Genomic DNA, 20,057 nt, shown 5'->3' on the forward strand with positions numbered 1-20,057 from the left:
AGGTGAGTTTGAGGATGAAGGCTGAGATACAGTCTTCTAAAGCTAGAGCCCTTCAGAATGGATTAAAAATTGAAAGTATGCATAGAAGTGAGAGGAAAGGAACAGGAGCCTTAATTGGGGGTGTGGGGGTGATTTTGGAGACCACAAACCAGGAAGCTGAAATACCCTTGTACAGAGGTCATGTCATTTATGATTAGACAGGCAATGTCCCAGATGTCCTAGCTTACTTTCTGTTCCAAAGGCTCTGTCACTACAGTTTCATCTCCATGGCTTCCTATGAACACTGAACAGTTCTTTATTATATTCATTATATGTGTTATTCAATATTTTCATTACCTGGGCATCTGCCTGGTGTTCTATGTAATATATCTATACCAAGCTGATAGGCAATGAATAATTCAGAATGTCATATGGTAATGGGCAGAACCTGTGAATATGTTACCTTCCACAGCAAAGAGGAAGTTTGCAGATGGAATTAAGATTTCTAAGTATCTGACTTTAAAATAGGGAGAGTATCCTGGACTATCCAGGTATAACACATGTAATCACAGGAGTCCTTATAGGGGCCTTCTCTACTATTCTCTGAGCCCTTTCATTAAGCTCCAGGGCCTTATTTTACTTGCTTCTCAGCTCTGTCCAGGACCTTATAATCACATAAATGAGAGGTTCATTGAAGTGTCTTTCTGAACAAAAAGCCCAGTCTGCCCATAGATTAGAAATAGCTGGTTTTTATTCCTCACTGTACAGTTAACAATGAGCATGGATGCTCCTTGGTTATCTTATATGGTTGTACCTTAATTTATGTGACAGTTTTTCCAGTTTTGACATTTAGATCATTTTAAATCTTTCACTTATAACATGGCATTGCCACAGTGAATATCTTTGTCCAGAAATGTTTGTCCTTATCTTTAGATATTTCCTAGAAGTATAATTACAGAGTTCAAGTAGGGTTACCAGTTAAAATATAGGGAGCTAAGTTAAATTTGATTTTAGATAAGCAATGAATAATAGTTACTAAAGAAGCTTCATACAGTTTGCTAAATCTGACAACTCTAATTCAAAAGCATTAGTATCTTTAAGCATTTTGACATATTTTTCCACATCACTTTTCAGGAAGATTTAACTGTTTATAGTTTCATTGTGAGGTTTTATTTTTTATATATTTTTAATCATTGTGAGGTTTTGATGTGAATATCACACAGCATCTTGATTAACAATAATCACTAAGACTACACAAATAGCTCTACTAGTTTCATAGGGGAAAATGTTTTCCAGTTGTTTTTGCATTTCTTTGTTTAGTGGGAAGGCTACTTTTCCTTTATTTTTTTAAAAAAAATATATGGATCGTATTTTTCTTTTCATTTTTGAGGGGGGTAGTGCTGGGGATTGAACTCAGGGCCTTATGTATGTTACACAAGTGTTCTACCACTTAGCTACATTCTGAGCTTAAACTCTTTAAAAAATTAGTTTATTAGTATTCTTTTGTATGATTTCTAAGCTTTTAAACTCATACCTGATCTGAAAAAAATACCCCATATATACATGTTCATATATATATATATAGTATTTTGCTAATATATTTAAGTTATTAAAATAACCCTCTAATAGAGTATTTTCAAATGATAGGTCAAAAAATAGCTCTTACATTTTCTTCCCATGTACCCTAGAGATAACCCTAAGTCCCTTGGTGGGTCTATCTCACTCTCTATTCATATTCTATGTTCTTTTTCTTTAGGATTTTAGTGCTTATGTATTTAAATGACCTTTTACTAGTCCTTTGTTTTATTTGCGGCATATGTTTTCCTCACTTTGTTTTAAATGCTGTATATGGTGCTTATTGAGGCATATAATTTTTAAAGGTTGTAATTAACTCATTAGTCTTTCCTGTTTGGGTTGGTTCTTTTCCTTTTAGCCCTAAAAAGCCTTTCTTAATCTCAGATTCAATAGCCATTTACCTGTATCTTCCTCCAGTAAGTTTATGGTTTGATTTTTATCTTCTGGTTAACTTTAATTCATTAGTATTTCTTTAGTGTATGGTATGAAAAAATGGATCCAACTTTGAAAATATTTTTTAGGTTATTACAATTATTTTTGATCCAAAGGTAGCTGATGTGGTTGTTGGGTTTTTAAGATGAATCTCAGAAAAATGCTTGGTTTGAATTTATTTTGGGGTTATTTACAATGGTTTGGGGCATACCCTTCTTTGGAAAGAAGATTCCCTTACAAGTTATGCATTCACAAATCTTTTGGAGTAATTATGGCTATTAGCCACCTATGAATGGTATACTTTCAGGGGGTCAGAAGTTCATACAAACATTCCAGGAAATCAGAACTGGGTGTTAAGATTTTGATTGTGAACAGAGATGGCCTGTCTATGTTTTAGGTCTTGCAGACCTAAAGTCAGTTTACACTCTGGTTATGCACACATTCCACAGTACTTCTTATCTGCATGGAAATAGGATTCAGAGCAGTGAACAAACTTACTGGGTGTTTCAGATTGGTCCTTTAAATAGAAGCCCTTGCTACACAAATGGTCTGAGGCCCAGCAGCTTGATATCCCCTGGGAGCCTGTAAAAAATGCAGACTATAGACCCTGTCCTACACCTACTAAATCATCTTCAGGTGATTCATGTGCACATTAACGTTTCAGAGACTTGCTTAAATTATATTTTAAAAAGAATCATATGGGATTAGAATCACAATTAGAGCAAGTGAGAAAGCTTGAGGGATTAGCCACGACTGACAAATGTATTCCCATTCCTGTTGTCTGCAGCTCTTGCATGTTTGCTCCATTGTCCTCTGTAGACACACTGGCTTGTCACATAAAATTACTTCTTTGGCATGCATTGTCCTGACCTGGTCCAACTGTGCTTCTCTAGTAAAGTGTATAAACAAAATATCGCTTACAAAGTGTCCTCAGGATGGGCAGTTCCAGATTCAGTGAGTGGCTCTGGATGACTGCAAAGTTTCTTGTTCTTCCCATCATTTTGTCCCAGTATCCTCTGGGGTTGGATTTTCCCCTAATTGTTGCAAGGTGGCTGCTGGGGCTCCAGGAATCATGTCCTCATATAGACACAACTACAGAACTATGCCTATAGGTAGGGAACAGTTTCTTTAGTTTATCTTTTTCCCTCCTTAATCAGGAAAGAAAATTTCTTTCTCTGAACTTCCCATTGGTTCAATGGCTAGGATTTATTCACATGTACATACTCTAGCTGCAAGGGAGGCTGGGATAGCAAGCACAGGTTGAACATTCCTAATCTAAAAATCCAAAAGTTTTACATTTCAGACCATTTTGGATTTAGGATTTTTGGATTAGGGATGCTCAACTGGTAAAATCTATATGTCAGTATTCCTGCTGGGAATTCCTTGGGACCACTGCTGGTCCCAAGCATTTTAGACAAAGGATACTCAACCTGTATTGGCACTTCCATTTGCCATGGTAGGAAAGGTGGCCCCTGTCAGAAAGGAATGATAGAGTTGGGGGAAACAAATGGCCCTTAGGAAGACAGTTCAGAATGACTGCCACAACATCTTTTAAATTTGAGTTTATTCTTCTGGTTGACTGATGAATCTTTCTTTGTTTCTTCTTGTGTTTTTTGTTTTTAAACCCAAATTCCTAAAGAATCTTATTGCATAGGTCATAATTTTGAAACTAAGTTCTACAGGATCATACAAATATTGAGTGCAAATGAAGTAGAAATTTAAAGCTTTTCATTTAAGCACAATTATGGATTAGTTATCCTTGGGTCAGGTGACCACTCAAGAACCAATTAACTGTGGTCAGAGGGGAAGGGTTGTATGGTAGGAAATGTGGCTCCTACTATTGCTATTCATCAAGAACTGTGGATCTTTAGGCACTGTGGTATCTGTGGTCTACAAGAGAAAGGGGCTGTTGAAGAGGTAGTTGTGGATGTTGGAGAGTGGTTGGTGGTTAGAATAGGACAAATAGACTAGTCCTGGGCCTTCCCTTGTGTCTCAAATGGAGAAGGGAGCATCTGGTTCTAGTGTGTCATAGTGATATGGATATCAACAGGCCAGGATCACCCTAAAGACCACATAGAGCAGACCCACTCAGGACTTAGTGGTGTTGGGTTTTGATTAAATTTCCAGAGTTCTCTGGCCTGCCCTTGGTTGGTAAGTATAATGAGAAGTGGGCTCTAGGCACAGAAGGGCATGCATCAGGCTCTCTGGGTTGGGAATGGTGTCTGGACCACAGTGAGGCAAGAAGCAAAAGGTTTGGATTCCCTTGGTCTGGGAATAGCATCTGTATCTGAATTCTAAGTCTGTCTCTAGAAAGCTGGTGGATAAGGCTCTTGTATAGGAAATTTCCTGGAATCTAAGGCAAGCAGTGGCCTGGCCTACTCTGTGGCACAGCAGAAGTGTCACCCTCAGGAGATGGGAAGGTAGTCTTTTATATTTGGCAGACTGGATGAAACTTAGAGTCAGTGCTCACAGAGAATGAAGCCAAGGCCCTCCTGGATGGCTGAAGCATCTCTGCTGTGATGGGAATGGAGACAAGTTCTGGATTGAGGCAGCCTCTTCCTGCTCTGTTTGCTGTATCAGTGCAGAATGATGCCCTCAAGAGGATGTAGCTATTTCAGGTCAAGAGGTCCTGAACCTAACTCAATGTCCCTGAGGTCCAGAAAGGAGACTGGTGCTCATCAATGTTCCTGGCAAGTATAACAGGCAGGAAGGATCTGGCACCACTATGACTACCGGGATTTTGACTGTACCTCAAGTGGGCTTTCCTGTGCTCTGGAAGGGGTGGGTCTACTATTCCACACTCACGTGGCCTGGTTGGGTAGATGTTGGTTGGTGTGATCCAGGGATAGGTTGGGAGATAGAGGCTACGCAACCAGATTCACTGGACTCTAAAGGACTGGGAACAAGCAATTGATGATGGCAACAGTAACTAGTACACAATGTTGATCAGTGACCTGGGTCTTTAGGTGATACCCCAAAGATACCAGAGCCAGCCGTCTGTAGAAAGAACAATTATGGGTGCCTCATTAACATTCTGTTGCATACACTCCTCATCTCTCAACAGTAGCCAGTTTGTCTTGCTGTATAAATCTATGGATATAGGCCAAGGAACTCCTTGGCAAAAGTTCAAGATGAAGTCAGAGATGAGGCAGGCAAACCAAAGTGAGGGCAAGTCAGGGCAGTGCTCAGGTTTCAGGGTGAGGGGCAGTGGCTGGCAGAGAACCTAGAGAGGGGCTGTGCCTTCTTTGGAACTGGAGCACATGCAGCAGGGTTGGCCACCCAGTGTGAGCCCAGGCTTTCCTTTGTAAGATTGCAGGTGTCCTAGTCAATGTGCCTGGGTAGGTGGAAGCAAGCTAAACCTACGTGAGGGAGTGTGGGAGGTAGGAAGGGGTTAAGAGGCCAGCATTCTTCCCCAGCACTGTGAACCTCTGGTCTCTGAGACTCGGTTTCCCTACTGGAAATGACAGCTCATTTTGACAATGTCTGTTAAGATCTGACCAGACATTCTATCCTGTGGTTTGTAGGAGAGGCTGGTTTGAGGGGCTTCTTTGTAAGTCCCAGTATTGGCTTCCATCTGTCCAGATCTCTTAGTTTCCTAGGTAGAAACCATTTGAGGAGACTCCAGGTATGGATGCCCTTATGTCAGGCCCACATCTCAAGAACAATGAAGAGGGCTGTCCTGCATACTGGTACTCTCAGCTACCTTTTTGAACTAGTTGCTCAAGGAACAAAGAAAGAGACCCAGGTGTAGGACAGGGCCTGGCCACCCCCTATCTCAGCTCCCAACCACCTTGTCACAGATGGTGGCTTCTTCAGCTCCCGGTACCTCAAACAAAGCCACGTGTTCCTGCCAGATTCCACTTGTACTTTTTCATTCTGACCAAAGAAATAAGTCTGTTTACCATATTGAAAAGCCAGAGTTGTTGCAAAAAAGGTGGGGAGAGAAAGCTATTTTATGGATTGTAAAATGTGAGACTGATTTCTCTTGCAGAGTGATTCATTCGTCTATCTCTGTTCTCCAGTCAGGGCAGAGAACAAAAAACAGGTCTGGATGTATTTGTGTAGAACATTTTAATTTTAACATTTTAATTTTGAAAAGGTACATAGGAAAATCTTTTCCTTTGGGTTTTAAAAGAGAGAAATGGGGGTGCTGCCCCTATGTGAGTCAATTTTCAGTGTGTGTTTCTTACTATGCCCTATTACAGGTGTGCAGTTGAGTGGCAACTGAGAAATAAGTAGGCATGAACTGGGTTTTTTTGTTTTTTTACTCTGTGCTTAGCTTCCAAGGGACTCTTGGGCCACATGGGTAGTGGTTCTTTGTCCTCATGCAATACTTGAAGAAGCCAGTAGGTGGGAGTCAGGGACAAATGCTGGAAAGGAATAGAAATAAGGTATGGGCTTTATTAGAGAAAATACTTTTTGTTTGTTGGTTATTTTCCATTTTCAGATGACAAAATGACAAACACCTCTCAGTAGTGAAGCTGCTGAACAGTGCACCTGGATATTTCTCATTTTCTTTGAGAAAATGAGATTTCTGTCTTGTTTTCCTTGGAAACAGTGGACAAATGAGGGGTGTGTGTGTGTGTGTGTGTGTGTGTGTGGCTTCCACTGTGGGGCTGGAAGAGAAAAGCCAAGGGTGCTGAGGACTGGTCCTGGGAGCATAGACATGACCTTCCATGGTCAGTGGCAAAAAAATCTTTCCAAACTCCTTGACACCAGTTTCTTTCTTTGGGGCGCTAATAGAATGGTTCTCTACATTCTAGGAGGCATTTCCTGGCTCAGAGTCTGCCAGCCCTGCCTTAGAGAAGGTTCCTGTGCCTTGAGGGGTTTTGAATGCAATTTTCCTCCATAGCACCCAATACTGAAAGGGCATTCTGTTACTGCAGATTCAGCAGTTTTGCTCTTTCTGAGTTTTTAAATCTTCCCTGGCTTCCCCAAATAAGTAAATTGTAGCAATCTGTATCCTTTCAGACCTGACCAAAGGGGACTATTTCAGTCCCTGAGAACCAATGTTTATAAATGACCAAGAATGTGCAAACACTGGTAAAAGAGCAAATAAATCCTTCCCCACTAAATTTCCTGCTTCAGGCCTAGAGAACCTGGTGGAAGATGTTGCCAGGTTAGCATAACTTGAAGTCTGAGCATGTAGATACCCACTCACCCTCCACCCACAAAGAAGGCCTGTTAGGCACGTCACCAGGTTGTGTCCCTTCAGCCCCCACTAGTGAACAAGCTCCAGGAATTCATGCTTCCAGTACCCAGTGCTTCAAGGAACTTAAATGGTTTCCTTACTTTTTACTATTCCAGGTGTGGTCCTGGGCTTGTTATCAATGCACAGTTTCAGGCTCTATTCCTAGCCTTCTGGATCAGACCCTACATTTTCACTAGAACCCACTCTAGCTCAGGCAGTTTATTATAGATCGGGAAACTTTGTCTTAAACCAGTGGTTAGTGAACTAACTATAGGCTACAGATGGCCTGTTGCCTGTCAGCTAAGAATGACTTTTACATTTTTCAGTAATTGAAGAAAAATTACAAGAATATTTTGTGATGTGGAAATGATATACAATTCAAATTTCAATATCCATAAATAAAATTTTACTGGAACTTAGCCTCACTTATTGGTCTAGGCACTGGCTATAGCCACTTTCATGCTACAAATTGCAGAGTTAAGTATGACAGAGACTGTATGGCCCACCAAGCCAAAAATATTTGTGGCCTTTGTCCTAACCCATTTTGGAGATGGGCTGTCCATGCTTGTGGACTCAGGGTATGTGGATGGTGGTGGCGGAATTAAGTGTTATGCTCAAGACTCTCTCTGCTGTGTTCTTTCTTCTCCTCCCCTTCTTACCAAATTAGGGCCACTGTGCAGCATGACTGCTTCAGGACAGAGACTATATCTGACTGATTAGGAGGTGTCCTGGCAGCTATCGCCAAGGCTCAGAGCTTAATAGAGCCTGGGATGCAGGTTATGGGCCAACAGAATAGCACATGGGCCATGAGACTTCTCTTGGTCCTCACTGCTTCCCAATAAGATGCTGCTGACTCCTGTTAGCCAATAGAACTGACACCTTACAGACCCACTCAGCCATTCCCTGAAATCCAAGCCAGGTGGATGACAATCCTGGGGTCCTCTTCTAGACCCTAGGATGGGGCTGGGGACAAACCACAAGTTTCCCTCATCCAAATCTGATTACTCTGGCCTCTTAGTTGTGTTTCCACTCCCTGACTACTCAGTCTCATAGTCCCCTGCCCTTTTCCTCCACTCTACGTCATGTTGCAGTTAGTAATGAGTTGAGTCTGGTTATAAGTAGGTGAAGTGCTTCTAGGAAGATCCTGAGGGCTGTCAGAGTCAACTTGGTGACTCCCTATTTGTTTACTCTTTATGGTCACCAAGACTATCTCATAGGAACAGTGTAATGGAAGCAAGGAGCCTACTGTGCGCCACCCCTCCACCCCCCCGCCCAGTAACAAGGGCAGCTTACACCAGTAGTATTAACTACTTAGGCCAGATGAAATCAAGATTTCTCACTTTATGGGAGCATGGACCATTTTGATAATCTGATGAAAACTTTTCTTAGAGAAATAGAGATTTATACATATAATAGTACTATATTTATTATATATATATATATATATATATATAATATATTCAGGGACTTATCTGATCCTCTGAAGCTCATCAATGTATCAGTAGAGCTCTATGAGGTACCCCTAGCCAAGATAGCCTTTGGGGTGAGTGTGATACATCCATGGCTCAATTTGCTAGTGTGATACAAGCTGAGCACCCAAGGGGTTTTTGAGTGAGGAATGGCTGAAGATGCTGCAGTCACCGTATCTCACTCATCTCTACCCCTTTCCTTACTGCCTTCATACATATATGCACTGCTTCTAGATCCCTTGAAGTGTTATTTTGTGGAATTTAATAATAATAAGTAAAATGTACTTTAGTGTTTCTTAAGAAAACAGCACAAAAAAAGACTGAGGTAAGAATTGCTATTTGAGGATGTATAAAAATATGTCAAGAATTTATCTCAGCTCGTCGGGCTTCCTCCCTCCTGTTCTCCTTTCCCCTCCTCCCTCATTTTCCCACTTTTGTTCATCACATGAGTTCAGCTAATAGATGAAGTTGCCCCTGTTTTTTATTTCTCTTTGAGTTAAGCATTGTTACCTGGGAAATAGACTTTCAAGAATCTATTTTCTCCAAGTACAATTTAGCCTCATTCTTTCATTCAGAGAATGTTTGTTTCCACTGTGTACCAGGAATTATGAAGCTACAGAAGTGAGTCATAAAGCAGAAGCACTTCCCACAGTTTGGTGCCGTAGAGAAACTTGTCAAGTATTACTTCCTACTTTCTGATGCAGTAGAGAGACTTGTGGGGCAGTAGAGAGGTCTCTCTACTTGATCATTAGCTGTGGTTCAGCATGGTTCAGTGAAGTAGAGGAAGAGTGTGGATGAGCAGGAAGAAGTGGAGGAGAAGCTGGTGGGAGGCTTCCTGCAGGACTGAACCTGAGCCACCTCCCCAAGGGGCTTAGAAAGACTGTTGAGAAGCAGTCATATTGCCATTTCTTCACCTGTCTCCTCCTCTTGTACCAAAAGCTAAAGAAGGGCACTGAGCAACTCCAAGGAGAGCAGGGGTTTCTCCCATTCTTCAGATATCTAATGAATATGTTTTGGGACTTTCTGGTTGATCCCCTGAAGTACATCTGCGGACCATTGTGAGGTTCTCTTGGCTAATATGGCCTTTCAGGTGAGTGTAATAGAGCCATAGTTCCACCTAGCCTGTGTGATAAGAAGTCCTGACTGAGCACCCCTGGGATTCATGAGTGAGAAAGTGTAGGCAGTGGGATTCTCTCCTGCCTCTCTTCTTCTATCCTCTAAATCAGCCCTCAGTGTCCTCTTCTCTAGATCCCCAGGTATACCTTTATTACATACCATATCATAATTTGTTATCTACCCAGGCTAGGAATTTGGTTACATTGTCTTGGGTGCTAGACAAGTGTGTGTTGGCCTAATGAATTTTTTCATTTGACTTTCCTATGTTTCTAGACAAAATACAAAAAACAAAACGAAAGAAAAAAACAAAACCAGAAAACCTTACTACCCCTGCAAACTTAAAGACATTTTTCATTAGCCCATCCTGAGTGGGAAACTGGCTAGGGAGAAGGTGCTGTTTCTGGGTTACTCTGGAAGTGGGCCAGGGTGAAGAAAGGGATCTGGAGCTCAGAGCAGGGCAGCAGAGCCTGCTTTTCTTTCTGGCCTCTGATCTGGGTGTGTCTCCAGGAATTTACTCCTCCCCCATGCCAGCTGCTGGGCAGAGTTCTCCTCCTTATGCTTCTGTAATCTCCCTGCCTGGCCAGCCTGCTTGGATTGTGCTGCCAGGCCTTATTTCTGCCTTGTCTTTGGGTTCCACTTCTGGGCCATGGTGAACATTGATGCCAGGCTGAGGGAGCTGATGACACCCAGTGAAGTCTTTTCTTCAATATGGAATTTCCAGGAAAGGCACAGGAAGGCCCCCACAAACACAAGATCTGCATCTGCAAGCATTTATGATGGCAGAGTGCACAGCCTTTGCATGTAAGCACTGTTCCCACTGCACCCACATCAGAGATCACTTTCATAATCACTCATAGCCCAAGGCCACACATTAAGGGCTGGGCAAAGGGGGAAAAGCTGTTGTCAGGGAAGCTCTCAAAGAAGATGCATTATGAGGAGGTGGGGGGCCTCTGGGAGGCCACTCTGGAAGGCCAGTATGTGACCCGCTGATAGCTGATAGGCAAACACACACCTCCCTGTCTCTTCCAGCCCTTCTATGGCTACTTCCTACCCAGAGCTGCTCCCCAAGTCTCATGGAAATGCACGTGAGACTTACAAACCACCTCCCTGGTTTGTAAAGCAGGTTGTACAGAGTGGGGAACAGCCAGGGAGGCAGACCAAGGAGTTGACAGAAGCTGCACCCCTGGTGTGGAATGTGGCCTTTAGGGAGGCAGCCTGGTGGTGGTGGCTCACAGCCCAGAGCCACATTCCCCCAAGGGAGCGAGTAGCAAAGGTCTTGAGGTTGCAGCACTTGGTGTCTGGTGGATAGTCAGCCTGGCCAAGGGCAGCAGACACTGTCCCCAGGCCTGGCACACCACAGAACCCAGTACTCAAAACTGGAGCTGGTTCTGAATCTGTTCTTTTTGGAAACAACAGGCTTTCCTAGGGTTGCAGTCTGTCTCCTGCCTGTAAGGGGGAAGGCGTGGGCTTTGGGGTAGGGGGTCAGCCTGTGTGTGGGAACTAGCAAGCTCCTCTGAGAACAGCACTTATTTTTAGTCATCTCCCCAGTCCCAAATAAACTGAGAGCAGCTGGGAGCCCATGGGTAAAAGCAGAGTGGAGCAGAGACAGGAAATCAGGGGCTCTCAGTAATGAGTTCCAGCCACTCCAGAAAGGAGAAGCCAGACAAGGAATTTTCTTCAGGACTGTTTCCCTCTGGCAGGATCTGGTATTATCACTGAGGAGAATGTTCCCTCGTGTGTGTGTGTGTGTGTGTGTGTGTGTGTGTGTGTGTGTGTATTTACAACTCCAGTTCCAGTCTTTCTTTGCCCCCCCCCCACTTTTATGTGAGTTTTGATTGCTCGGCAGGGCTTTAAGTCCCAGTCCGGGTGCCTGTGTGTGTTTGTGTGCCTCCCTGTGGGGGTGGTGGGGGAGGACCCTGGAGCAGCACGGTCTGGTCTGGTCTGCTTCTTGTGTATCTGAAACTGTTTATGGAAAGGGTGAAGGACACAGGCCAGGGGAGTGGGGAAGTTTGAACACAGATTGGCGTTCCTGAGCGGGAGGGGAGTGAGGAAAGGAAGAGGAGAGGGCTTGGTCTTCAGCCAGAAAAAGGGCCTTTTCAACCAAGGACTCTAACTGCTGACATGGGTGCCCAGCATGGATGGGGACATTGATGTTTACAAGCATTTCTCGTGGCTAAAGAGGGTAAGTGACTGATGCTTTGTCTGAGTCTCTGGAGATGAGTGGGGGGGGATAGACTTTGGGGTGGTTTGTGTGTGTCTGGATGTCTGTGTCTTAGAGGGAGGTATTTGTCCAGCAGAGCCATGTGGTGGCCAAGATCTTCATGAGAATCTAATTATAGACACCAGGGGAGAAAACAGTCAGCTGTCTTTGTTTCTGCTGTGACATTCTGGTGAATGAGCCTCTGTACAAAGACAAGAATGGAGTGAGAAAAATTAGTTATTTTAACTTTGGCTCTTGAACAGTTGGAGGCTCCAAACACCATGACCAGAAAAATGTGTCCTCCACTTTTGGGTTTCTGGACCCAGAGAGGAAGCTGCAGCCTTTCAAATGAATTCGGAAGTTGTTTAACTTGTTCCCAGCTCTGATGTTATCCGGAGTGGTGGGTACATCTGCTGCCAGCCAAATGAGCTTCTGCATTTCTGAAGGAAGGCTCTAGGGAGTTCTTTTTCTAACCCTCTGAAGTCCATGGTTTGAGTTGCAAGTTCTTCATGCCCTTTCTTTAGGTGATGAGCATTTTGTGGTGAGTGAGCTAGGAATCAATGAACCCTGGGGGTTAGACTGCATCATACTCAGAACTCAGGTGTTCTTTGTGGCTGCCTTTAATTTGGCTAAGATGGATTTGCATTTATCTACACACTGAGGAATTTTAGGCTAAATATATTTCAGAGGCAGGAAGGGCAAAAACAGCAGACAGATAGGAGATTTGACATTGTAACTACAAAAGGAAAAAAGGACAAGTAAGGTATCCAGCAAGAAAGGTACACAGGTTCTCACTCCAACTCACAAACACTAGGCTGGCTGGCTTTTGTATATGCCCTCTGCAGCATTCCTTTAGCAAATACTGAGTTCCTGGTACTGTGTTGAGCAAAGCAGAACCAATCTCTTGTGGATCTTCCATCTCTTAGGAGTTGGAGATTACACAGTCCCAGGAAATAAGCTTCGATTACAAACTGATATGTAAGTGAAGAAGAGCAACAGAAGGCTCAGGAAAGCTCCTGATGATTGAGAAGGAAGGCAGGGAGCCCTCTTTGAGGAATTAACACTTTGCAGAAGCCTAAAGGAGCAGTAGGGGAAAGTCAGGGAGAAAAATAAAATGAGGAAAATTCCAGGCCAAGCAAATGATATATATAAAGGTCCTGAGTCAGGGAGGAGTCTGACAAATTTCAAGACTAGGAGAAAGCTGAACTCAGTGATGATGAGTTGAGGCAGGCAGATTCCAGATCACAGGACATGAAGGCTCTGGTAAGGTTGGTGGGTAACAGTGGTTTGTAACATGGGGAGTTTACAGCAAGGAAGTGGTATGGGATATACTGTGGGGTCCAATTTGTATTTTAGGAAAATCCTGGTAGCTGTGATGTGGCATATGGTAAGCCATGATGGAAAACTTGAGGTAGCTGAATACAGTTATAGAACTGGATGACTTGTAGGGGTCAACCAGTATAAACCCCTCATTTGGCAAAGCCTGAGTGAGGCCAAGAACCTCATAGTTATTGCTGTCTTAGCTGCTGATGGGGCAAGCCTGGCCTTGAACCCTCTTCTCTGACTCCCAGTCCAGTTCTTTCTTCATCTCGTCTGCCAAATATGTAAAAAATTATTGGTTTGGAATCCAACAGATTGGTTTGCAATCCCATCTATGCTTAGCTCCTATTTAGCAGGGAGGGGGGCATTGCAACTACCAGTGACCATCCTGAGACCACCACATATCTTGGCAAAGGTTTTTATCTCTTAAATTTTAAAAGAATGTCACTTGGGAGGTACTAAGGGAAAATTGGTAAGAAACTTACATACCATTACTACTACTACTTCTTTTTTTTTTTTTTTTTTTGGTGGCACTGAGGTTTGTACTCAGAGTCTCATGCTTGCTAGGCAGCTCTTGCCACTTGAGTCACTCTGCCAGTCCTTTTTTTGTGATTTTTTTTTTTTTTTTTGAAATGGGGTCTTGCAAACTGTTTGCCTGGGACTGGCTTAGAACTGACTGTGATTCTCTTGATGTCTGCTTCCTAAGTAGCTAGGATTACAGGCATGAGCCACTACGCTGGCCAAACTTAATTTTTAACTAAGTGGTTTTTCCAGTCACCATGTGCCTGGGATTATAGGAAATCCCATCCCTGATATTGTAACTCTGTTCTTGTGCAGAAGTTCTGCCTGTAGAGGATCTACTTCTGTACATGATGTCATGTAAGAAGGCTCTGTCTGTCCTGAGACCCAGGCTGTGAGCGCCTGTGGACAGTGGGAAGTTTGCAAGGGAAGCACCAAGCCAGGAGACTTCAGAATTCCCACAATGGCTCACAGAAAAACATATTTTCTTCTATTTTTAGAATTTTAGGAATGACTTTTTAGAAAAAAAAAAAAAGCAAAATATACATGCTGGACATGTCATAGGCATGTTCTTTACCCAAAATACTTCTGCCAGATTTTTTAAACTCCCAAAAACCAAAAGAATGTTTCCTTTCATCCTCTGGCCCTAATTATGAGCCCTCAGGACTTATCTTTAGTCTAGAAGAGAAAGCTTAGACTTTTCAGTTTGCTCAGCTTTTGAAACCTTTTCCAATATGGCCTCAACTTACCTTTTTAGTTTCGTCTTTTAGCATCTCCCAGGTGTCTATTTCTCACCCTCTCTGACTCCATCAGGCCCTTCCTTTCCCATAGTTCCTTTGCTGACCCCCTCCCTCTGGGGGGGGGCTCCTCCAGCCAAGGTCTCTAGAATTCCCATCTGCTTGACTCACCTGTCCTTCATATGTAATTTTTTATGGAAAGCAGGTTTCTCTGAATCCATGCTTTTGAAGGTGGAAGCATGTGTACTTTATTCTTCTACACAGAGGAGATGGGTTCTAGAAGAAGAGGTGCCTGGATGAGGTATGACCTGTCACACAGGGCAAGAGCCCTTACCCTTTAACCAAGGCAAGGGGGAGATTCTATGTTTAGGGAGGAACAGAGTTAGAGGAGAAATATTTGCTTAAAAAACAAAAGCAAACAAAAAATTCCTTAATTTGGGACCTTTCAGGTATGGGATAGACTTTAGTATTATAGTTAAGAACATGCAGTTTGGTGTGATGCTTGGATTAAAATCCTATGTCTGTCACAATCACCAGGTATGCAACCTTAGGTAGAATACTCCCAAAGCCTGGGTTTCCTCAACTATAAAATAAGGAAGTTTATTTACTTTTTTTTTTTCCTTTCAGTACTGGGGTTTGAACTTCATACTTGCTAGTATAGGGCTTCATACTTGCTAGACAAGAGCTCTACCACTTGAGCCACTCCACTAGCCCAGGAAGTTTGTAATAGTGCCTGCCACCTATTAGCTTTTTGAGGTACAAGTGAGATTAATGTGAATAAAGTGCTTAGCATAACACTACGTATGTAGGAGACATTCAATATCTTCTTTGCTGTTAACTGCTATGGACTATTACAAGGAAGGAGAAATTAAAAAAGTGAGAATGCACTCCTAGCAGTGCATCTTGGGCTATTCATCCTTCAACTCTAGACTCCTTCTCATGGTTCCTGTCAATGTCTCAAACCAAGCAAACTTAGGGCAAAGAAAAGGTGGTTGCAATCTTGTCCACCATATGTAACCAGAAGCCCATTAACTGCTAGTTCTGACCAGCTTGACTCTAGCTGCTGAATGAAGCTGCCCAGAACTGATCCTCCAGTTCATTCTCCTATTAGACAAAGGCTAAGCACAAAGTAATTCCTGCTACAAGTACCAAGAGGACCTTAGCCCCCCTCAACTATTTGGTTCCTAACTCACCAACAGCTCATATCTGTCCTGCACTGAGGTCAGCAGACCAACCCACACAATCATGAAAGAGCCTCTAAAAATAGTGTCCATCAGGATCTGTGGGGGCCACCTATGCCCTTTGAGTAGGTGTTCAGAATTTCCAGCACAGTGGGCATTTTCACACTGCTTCCTGGCTTCTAGCACTTTGATTGCTTGAGCAGATTTGCAACCTGAAGTCACAAAAGATAATGGAACCACCATGAGTGTGCCATGCAATTGGCTTGGGTTCTGCAGTAGAAACTGGGATGAACTCCAGATACTAATGTGCAACTTTATTTTATGTCATCTGGTACTCATATGGTTGATCCAGTAGCCTGGCCACTTGGACTAGAAGAGGTGCAAAGACAAATAGACATACTGGCATCTGACTTGCCTTGCATTTATGGGCTGCAGTGGAAGTTAGAGAGGTAGGCAACAGCTTCTATGAAAGCTTCTCTGACTTGTTAAGATCATGATACTGGATTCAGATTCCTTGGGTTCACAGCTCATCTTTTTGTGACTTTTGGATGATTTATTTAACCTTCCTGGGATTCAATTTCCCTGGAAGGGAAATAATTCAATACCTGTAAAGTGCTTAGAAAGCACATCATAAGTATTTGTTACAATGATGACATTGATCACAACTGACAACTTCTGGTTACTCCAGAGCCACATGCCCAGTCTTTTTTTTTTTTTTTTTCTTTTTCCATTTCACATGCCCAATCTTGATTCTGAGTAGAGAGGTTTTGCAAGCCCTTGGGTAGGGCAACAGTGGGTATAAAGTGGCATCATACCAGGGTCATTTGCTGGATAGCTTGTGGGTGCTCCATAGTAGCATAGCCATTGGTAGTTTCATAGGCTAGCAATGGCATTGGGGATCCTTTTACTCACTATACTCCTGCATTCCTCTTTCCTGTCTTCTGCAGCAGTGCTCATGATTTTTCACTTGTCTCCAACCTTATACTCCCTTTTCAACTGACATCACTACCTTTTTCATTGGGGAGGAAAAAAAAGTTAAAATTTAGATCCATCGTCCATTTTCCCTCTCCTTCATCACAAAGTATAATTGTATTCACAGCTATCATTTTTCAACGTCTCTCTCTTTCCTGGGGCAAAAGTCCTCTCTCTTGGCTCAGACTATCCCAGTGTCCTGTCCTCTTGACCCAATCCTGTTCCAATTCCTAGTCCTCTAATTATTTCTTCTTGCAGCTGCTCCCTGCCTACCTGTTCCTTGCCCTTGGAGGAAAATTCCTCTTTTCAACTCTTGGGAAAAAAGTCAAATCAAAACTATCTTTGGCTTTGTGCTTTCTTCTTCATGCTGCCTTATAACTTATCTTGGTTCCACCATTAGTATTTTTGAAAGACCAAGCTAAAAACTACCATCTCTACTCTTCCCTGTCACCCTCAAGCCCACTGCACACTGGTTTTGTGCCTGCAGTCATCTTTAAAATTCCCTCCTATGATGTTCTTGCTACATCTAGTTCCCAAACAACCTTTTCCATCCATGGCCTTCTTAATTCATTCCCATTTGAAAATCTTGTAGGGTTGCTGGTATTCTTGTGACTAAAGGATCAGTTCCTCACTTTGTTGTCTGCCTTACTTCATATTCTCCAGCTATGTTTTTTCCTGCCTATTTGATTGTTGGCTCCTTGTGTGGAAGGTCTAGGTAGGCAGTCTAAGAGGCGCCATACAATTAATTAACTCTATGCCTCCAGGTGAGCTAAATCAGTCACAATGCCCACTCCACCCCCAAATCCAACACCCAGTGATGCTGCTCTGTCTCTGAAGGTGTTTTCAATAATGAGTCAGTGTGTGTGTTGGAATTGGCAAGATGAGGAACTCTTCAGAGTCTCCTTACTCCTGATTTTAATATCATCCCTTTACGCTATATCAGACACACATGTATAAATGCCATGGTCTTGGCAAATCAAGATTCTTTCTCACTCTAAATCAAGCTTCTCAGGAAGATCATTTAGGAACCTCATACCACCATTTTATTGGAGAATGTAAGGTCAGTCTTTGTTTGCTGTGTTAGTTCTGGAAAAACCGGTGTCTAAATGCTAGTGATTGTCATGGCTTCATGGATAGCCTGTCTTGGAAAGGCTGTTTCCAAAGATGCTGTTCTCCATTTCCCCCAGAAGAATTCTTTTATAGCCTTCCCTCCACTATAAAGCCTCTTCTGTCTTTTGAAGGTAAATTTTATTTATACCTCCCCATACTCCTGCTGTTGATGTACATGCAACTCTTTCTGACAGTACTGACTACACATGCTGAGGAGTATTCAGGCCATTGAATGCACATACGGGTACGTGAACACTGGTCACCCAAGAAGCTACTTAATTCACTACTTAGGAACTCTGCTTTGTTCTTCCCTAAAGGTGGACATTTATATCATTGAGTAGTGATAACCACACCAGCAACACTTAGCCTCTTATAAATAATTGAGATGAAGAAGAAGAGGGCAGGGAAAGGTCAAGGTCAGGACAGGATCTCTCTTATTGGCCTACTGGTAGCTAAAGATCTGATTGCACTCTATTTACACTGCATTTGAAAGAAATTTCTTTAGCTCTGTGCCAAAGATAATAGATTGGCTTGACTGTTCTTTGCTTAGAAAAAAATAGAACTTATCTTGGGACTACTTGGGTTTATAATAACTACCAGAAAGCCCTAAGAATTCTTAAACAAAGAATGTGTGGGAAGTTTTTCTATTTCCAAACACTTACCTACACTCATACTGTTTGGTTCCCTTGGTGATGGTAATCTGAACCATGTAACCAGAATTGACAACAGCACCTTTGCTCCACTTACTTTTATTTATTTATGTAGGTCCCCTTAATTTTAAGGTTCATATTTTATAATTTCCTGAAAGGTTCCCATGTAAGTGATGGTTCAGATCAGACATTGGCATCTTCCCTGAAACTCAAATTGTTCTAAGACTTATCTAAGGGCCAAGGCTTACCCAATATGTTGTGTTCAAAATCTCAGCATATTTACAGGCAAAAGCATATATAATTAAATATACACTGACAAGTTGGAACAGTAGTATGCCATGCAAGGATCCTGAAGAAACTGGAATCCATAGCTTATAAGAAGTGCTAAAGAAATATGATTATATACCTGACCAAGACTATAGAATTGATATATAAAAAAAAAAAAAAGAGGACAGGTGTATTTTGACTAGTTATTAGATATGTTTGTGTATTCACGTTCCCTTTCACCTTTATATCTTTTAGATTCAAAGCAAGTGTTGGCTCTGAAAGTCTACATGATGGGTAGAGCCTATCACACTGGTGATCTGACTTAGCATTTTCCCACACTCCTTAGTTGCATACCAATGATACCCCCATTGTGATCTCTTTCTTGCCCTGTTTGACTGCTCTCGAACCAACTTTGTCACAAAGTTCAGTGAAGTGCTGTACTGATAATCAGTTTCCTGAGACAGGTCAATTTGGAATGATGCAAAGATGCCGTCATCCAGCATCCCTAGATCGTGCGTGATCAGCACACACCAAGAGCATGTGTGAAGGCCATGCTCTCCTAGCAGACGTCAGGCAGGCTATTACAGAAACATGCTTCTGGGATTCTGCATGGTCCCTAGACAACCATGGCATCAGGTACCCGCACAGTACCTAGAAACTCAGTGGTGAGCCTAACATAGCTAACCCTTGGCCAGGCCAAGAGCAAGTATGTATCATGGAATTTGAAGAATCACCATAGATAGAGAGCAATGACTTTGAGGAGGCTGCTGGAAGTTGATTTAGCTGAATGTTCATGTTTAACCTAGATTTGACCTAACTTCTAGATTGTAACAAAAATAGAACTTTAGGTTTTTATGATTGGTCATTACTAGCTATTGAAATTCTTATATTTGTTATAAATATATATGTAGCACTGGTATTTAGAGTGCACAGTAAAATGCTTATAAGGAGGAAAAAATTATGGCTATGAAGATATGACTCAAATCATGAGCACTTTTTTAAGGACAGTGGAAAAGTGAGTATGTCTTTAGCTGTGTGCACCAAAGTCATGATTCCAAAACTATTAGCTAATAGTAGGCTCTGTGTTGTCACTTAGGGTTTTCTTATTTTTCTTTTCAGTCTGAAAGTATTTTGGTTATTCTTTACTTGGGATTTTTTTTGTACAGATCCTTATAGATATTTCTTCGATGTCCTGATAAGAAGTATTGCCCCTCTTGTTCTCTTACAAGAATAAGTGTTAATTAACTCTTAGCAGAAAGAATGAACTGCTTCTAACTGAACATTGTTCTATGGGTTAGACAATCACGTAAATGATTTCCATAATCTTATGATCAAAACC

The 20,057-nt window shown here is 42.3% G+C and overlaps 1 protein-coding gene across 12 annotated transcripts in view; it reads left to right on the forward strand.

Moving 5' to 3' along the window:
* Positions 1-20,057, forward strand: part of Olfml1 (olfactomedin like 1) — a 168,076-nt gene that overhangs the window by 77,874 nt on the left and 70,145 nt on the right. The window contains exon 1 of one of the 12 annotated variants that reach the window (XM_074084891.1): positions 11,506-11,944. The exons of the other annotated variants lie outside the window; for them this stretch is intronic. Within the exon in view, the coding sequence (XP_073940992.1) occupies positions 11,897-11,944 (48 nt within the window). The 5' untranslated portion in view covers positions 11,506-11,896. Of the gene's footprint in view, positions 1-11,505; positions 11,945-20,057 lie in introns of those variants that run through there. 12 annotated transcript variants of the gene reach the window in all.

Source organism: Castor canadensis, chromosome 1, assembly GCF_047511655.1.
Source record: "Castor canadensis chromosome 1, mCasCan1.hap1v2, whole genome shotgun sequence".
Taxonomy (NCBI): domain Eukaryota; kingdom Metazoa; phylum Chordata; class Mammalia; order Rodentia; family Castoridae; genus Castor; species Castor canadensis.